The sequence below is a fragment of the Myxocyprinus asiaticus genome, chromosome 41 (genome assembly GCF_019703515.2).
Source record: "Myxocyprinus asiaticus isolate MX2 ecotype Aquarium Trade chromosome 41, UBuf_Myxa_2, whole genome shotgun sequence".
NCBI classification, from domain to species: Eukaryota; Metazoa; Chordata; class Actinopteri; order Cypriniformes; family Catostomidae; genus Myxocyprinus; species Myxocyprinus asiaticus.
The window spans coordinates 13887934-13893794 of record NC_059384.1 but is presented as its reverse complement, the minus strand read 5'-3'; the positions used below and the strand labels follow the sequence as shown (position 1 = coordinate 13893794).

General features: G+C 36.5%; 1 protein-coding gene across 1 annotated transcript; it reads right to left on the bottom strand.

The window, feature by feature from the left end:
- Positions 1 to 1038: 1038 nt before the first annotated feature.
- LOC127432137 (eukaryotic translation initiation factor 1A, Y-chromosomal) lies at positions 1039 to 5595 on the bottom strand. The gene is made up of 7 exons (XM_051682974.1): positions 5439 to 5595; positions 4681 to 4764; positions 4461 to 4564; positions 3639 to 3689; positions 3338 to 3419; positions 3091 to 3182; positions 1039 to 2038 (listed from the first exon to the last, which is right to left on the bottom strand). The coding sequence occupies exons 1-7, from the start codon at positions 5452 to 5454 to the stop codon at positions 2033 to 2035; spliced, it is 435 nt and encodes a 144-aa protein (XP_051538934.1). The 5' UTR covers positions 5455 to 5595; the 3' UTR covers positions 1039 to 2032.
- Positions 5596 to 5861: the final 266 nt, after the last annotated feature.

Genomic DNA, 5861 nt, shown 5'->3' with positions numbered 1-5861 from the left:
TCTAATAAATTATAACACGCTCGACCAATCGCTAAGCGCGAGCGCAAGCGCGCATAAGCGATGCATTACGTCATAGTGTATACAGAGCTATATTTGGAAGACTGAGCAGCTGCGCACGAGGAAAAATATCATTTATTTCCCCTAGAGACGTTCAATTATATTAGTAGTGCCTAGAAATACATGCATAGGCTATTTCATTGATCAAAAAGGAAATTTCAGGATGTCTTTTGCATAACAGTATGGTTATAAATGTGTTATAACCCAGTCAAACAAAGCATTTTGATTGTTGTTTATAACTGACACTGGAGATCCTAATATTGTCCAAAATATGCAAATAACTTCCTGGATTGATTCCACAGATGCATGCACATTGGCAGAGATTCAAATCATCAAAATAATTTATTTGGAATTATTGCAGACATGCAGTCAAAGTATGTAATTGAATTTCTAAAGGACAGAATGCTGTACTTGAATGCTGTATTATTTAAAATATAAGGAAACTGGTTGGTTGTAGACAGTCTGAACCACAAACTAGCATGTGCAAAGATAACGTGCCAAATAGCCTATTTTCACACCACAATATTTTCCTCTTATTCTGTTAACATTTGTCTGAGCATGCAGACGCATGCGCTATACCTTTGTTTTTTACACTAACAAACGTGATAGAAGAAATTAAATGTGCAGTGACCAATAACATTCAAGCCTAGGGCTAGACACCCTCATACATCCTATTATTAGACTGCCTTATCATATCTAGCATAAAACATCTGAGACAAAGACAATAAAATAGATACATTTATAGATACATTACGTATTAAGAGGTCACTCTTCATTATACAATTATCAGAGGTAAAACATAAGTGAGTTTTTTTTCCTTTAAGCTAGTCATCCCAAACATTGGACTGATAAATACATTACTGGTATTTGATGTGTGCAGATTCAGGTTGATGCATTTTTTATATAATAATATAATAAATAATAATAATAATAATAAAAAAAATGTATGACAAACTAAAAAAAAGGCTTAAAATACAAATATTTGGGATTTTGAATGTTGTTAAATTTTATTTAAAAATCACAGGTTTTCTGATCAAAAGCATCAGAGGACAAAAAAAGCAATCATTAGCTCCATCAAAACAATATACCTAAGATTAGCACATTATAACCAACAACTGCCATAATCGTTCAAAAGGACCAAATCAGCAAGAACACAACCCATAAGCTCATAATTCTTGCATGAATATGCATATTTTGCATACAAAAATACTTACTCTTCCTGGTTATTTCCTTTGTGAGCTATAATTTTAGAAAGTAAACAATTAATCAATTTTCCTCTTACAACCATTTCTGCCAATGATCATATGCTGAGCTTTTCTAGTTTAGTATCAAGCAATGAATGTGTAATTAAGTAATTGTCAAGTAACACATACTGAATGAAAAACTTCAAATTTCTTTCATAAATTCAGCAGCCCTGTAAAAATGAGTATTATCATTTGAAGTAGACAAAAACACACACAAAAAAAAAACAAAAACAAATATGGATAAAACAAAAAACAAAGATCACTAAGTTGAACAAGGAGCCAAACAGAGGCAGGCTTTCAGAATTATAAATGCATTGCCCACTGCATGTGTGTGATCAGTAAATCATAGATATAAAACATTCAAAAAGAGAGGCATTTTAGAGGTACCAGCTTTTCCCATAGAGTTAAACTCTACAGAGCTTTTTAACATTTCTATTAGGATAGACTGCAAGACCAAACATAAAATTGGTTATCTTTTTATTGCGAATCCAGAGATTCTGTACTTGTAACTAAATTCCACTTGATGTGAAATCAATATAAATACATTAAAAGATAACAAAATGGATTTAAGGTGACAATGCAGTCATGTGGATAGTCACAGAAACCTAAAACTTGAGCCTCTGTGTACATATTGTTGGGGGGGGGGGGGTTGAGGGTTGGTTGAGGGTTGGTTGTGTGCGAAGACACTGTTGCTGCAGGCAAAGAAAGGTTTATTTCCCAGCTTCATCTTCTTAGATCTGGAGAGGGGATGGAGTGTTGTCATGACCACAGGTATCACCATAATATTTGCAAAGACACACTGATTACTTAACTCAGATCTTTGCTTCAATGTTATAGAATAGATGTACTTATACCTTGTACTTGTATGGCATTTACACTGCCTGGGCAAAAAAAAAATGTCGCCGTTTGGATTTAAATAAGCAGATACTTGATTGGATCATTACTGCAGTGATTAATATGTTTCAGCTGGCAACAATTCTTTTAACCCTAGCTGATGCAGTGTGTAGCTTCTCATTTCTTTAACAATGTCGGAAGATGTATCCCGTATTCGTTGAAGTTATGTTACTGTGTTTCAGAATGGGCAAATTACTGGCCTGCATCAAGCAAAGAAAACAACTAAGGAGATTGTTGAAATCACTGGAATTGGGTTAAGAACTGTCCAACGCATTATTAAAACCCGGAAGGATAGTGATGGGCGCATCAGGGTAAGAAGGGAAGCGCATGAAGTGATGCACCCGTCATGCATAGTGTCCACTGTACAAGCCTCTGGAGGCAGTGTTATGATCTGGGGTTGCTTCAATTGGTCAGGTCTAGGCTCAGCAACGTTATGCAGCAATAAAATGAAGTCAGCTGACTACCTGAATGTACTGAATGACCAGGTTATATCAATGGATTTTTTTCTTCCCTCACGGCACTGGCATATTCCAGGACAACAGTATGCCAAGATTCATCTGGCTCAAATTGTGAAAGAGTGGTTCAGGGAGCATGAGGAATAATTTTCACACATGAATTGGCCACCACAGAGTCCTGAACTTAACCCCATTGAAAGTCTTTGGGATGTGCTGGAGAAGACTTTACGGATTGGTTAACCTCTCCCGTCATCAATACAAGATCTCGGCCAAAAACAATGCCACAATGAATGCGCGCCGTAATCAAAGCTAAAGGCGGTCCAACAAAAAATTAGAGTATGCAACTTTTTTTTTGGCCAGGCAGTGTACTTGCTGCATTTTGTTGCAGTTTTTAATGAATATTATAAATCAGATGGAGATCTGAGCACTTGAGTACTTACATCATCAATGTCCTCATCATCATCACCAATGTCATCGAACTGAATCTCATCATCATCACCAGGCCCGAAGGTATCAGTCTCGTTGATTTTGGCTGCAAGGCCAAGAATTTAGTAAGAATTTAAAGAGACATGACATTAAATGCAGTAAAGCAAAAGACCAGCACCTTGCAAACTAACAACTTTCTTGCATGAAGAAGACCTGTTTAGTTCAGGTTATAATTTCCAGATTAGGATCAAATATACTCACCGTGCTCTGGAAGCTCTCCATAGGCTTTTAGACTCCGAGCCTCATCAGCATTATACTTCAAAATGACATCTGCTTTATTATCCTAGGAGTTTAGAGATAAAATGTCAGATACTTACTTCTGAAATCCATTAAAGAGAACTGTAGTTTAAGGAAGAGTATGCTTCTTATTTTCAGAAAAATAATAAAGGTTTTAGGTGATAAAAAATGCAGTATATTCAGTTTCAGCCCAAAGTATGCTTGAATAGGGATCTAAGTGGACATAAACAGCCATTTATAATTTAGTAGGAAATATTTCACAAACCTGGTAATCCCTTAATCCAATGAGTATAATGTCTGATGTGTTAATCCAAACCTACATTTACGAAGAGACAATAAAGTGTTAAGAAAACAGAGGCAAACATATGTCCACATTGTTAAAGAACTATTTATTTTTATTTTTATAATAGTCCCTCTTTTTGTATGATTTCAGGATGGTACTCTGCCCTATGCAGATCAATAATTTCAGTAAATTCTTTTTTTAATTTATTTATATTTATCCCCTTTTCTCCCAATTTGGAGTGCTCAATTCCCACTACTATTTTCTCGTGGTGGCACAGTTACTCACCTCAATCCAGGTTGCCTCTGCTTTTGAGACAGTAAATCCAAACTTTTTATCATGTGGCTCACTGTGCATGACACCACGGAGACTCACAACATGTGGAGGCCCATGCTACTCTCCGAGATCCACGCACAACTTACCACACACCCCACTGAGAGCAAGAACCCCTAATCGTGACCACGAGGAGGTTACCCCATGTGACTCTTCCCTCCCTAGCAACCGGGCCAATTTGGTTGCTTAGGAGACCTGGCTGGAGTCACTCAGCACGCCCTGGATTTGAACTCACGACTCCAGGGGTGGTAGTCAGCGTCAATACTCGCTGAGCTACCCAGGCTCCCAGTAAAGTAAATTCTTAAGTTTTCAAACATAAGGTTTGTTACTCAGTTTTATTAGATGTTATTGCCTGATTGGTCTAAACCTTTCTCAGTCCCCAAGCCCCGCAGTCCAGCTAATTCATAAAGTGATAACAAAATGCTGAATCTGCATTCAGCCTCAAGCTTCACAAACTGGAACTTTAAATTGCACCTTTTTCCGGAGCTTTCCCCGAATGTGACAAAGCCGCTTGACTCCATCAAAGCACAAGGCCTCCAATCTCCCATTTCCCAACATCTTTATGACCTGAGCATATTCTAGAAGACAGAAGACACTTTTTTAAAAAACTGACAAACAAAAAGCTAATATTTTGAGGAAAAGGAACTGCTCTACTTCATGAAGGTTTAGTATATGGAGGGGTATTGTATTGTACCTTGTCCATCCTCTTTGAACACCAACTCCCTTTTCTCGGATTCATTTTCGTTCTTACCACGTCGCCGATTCTTTCCTCCTTTACCTGGACACACAGATTAAGAAAACTGGATAAGGTACCATAATATATGTTTAAGTTCTCATGGGGTCAAGCATGAACCAATGACTATGGCAGCTAGGCATGACGCAAAAACTGAAATCTGAAATGTTAACTGGCCTGAAAAGACTGGACAACCAGCCACAAAACAGGTGCTTATTGCTGGTTTAACTGTAACTGAACCTGTCATACCAACAAATGTTGCCTAATTACTGAGCAAAGTACAAGAATCCAACAGAACATGTAACACCCAACAAGGTGACCTGGATGTAGTTTAATAGTCATAATATCTATAGTTACTCATTAGCAAACTTTAACATTTTTTATCTTTGTTGTTCAAATTAGGTTACTAATAAAATACACCAAACTCTATTAAACAGCTGTAGTTCACTGCCTATCCTTTTAACCCCCTAAATGTGCCAATATTCGCATTTTACAGTGGCGAACCACATCCTTTTCTTTACCTTGACAACGTGATATATTTTATACTTCAGCTCATAGGCAACACATCGTGTTTTTAAAACGCACTACTCTGTCGAGAAGTAATCGAAAATCTTAATAATAATCTGCTACACATGACATCACGCTCAAGAGCTCGCCATACTTTATTTGCTAAATTCGGGCCTAATGTCCCAAACAATTGCCATTAGAGAGCTCCTTACCTTTGTTTTTCGGCATATTCTTAACACCAAGTCGTCTGTCCTCGTATAATGTTCAGAAACGACAGTAATGATGATTAATTTTCTTTTCAAACGTGCAGCTGTGTAAATCAGCACCGCTAAAGGGAAAAGCCAGTAATAACGCATGCGCCAAAGCGCTTTATTCAACAGCTGAAAACTTTATTGACACCCTGAACTAGATCAAAAGCTGACTATATATATACAGTATATTATTACTATTTAAAACATAATTATATCTAATGCTATATACGTAAAATGTATATCAATTAATATATAAATAATGATATTTGACATGATATAATGAATTATAAAAAACAAATACCATTAATAAATACAATTAATTTTCTTTAATTAAAAAATAAATAATTTTCTTTAATTAAAGGGGTAGCTTATTCTGCTGAATAC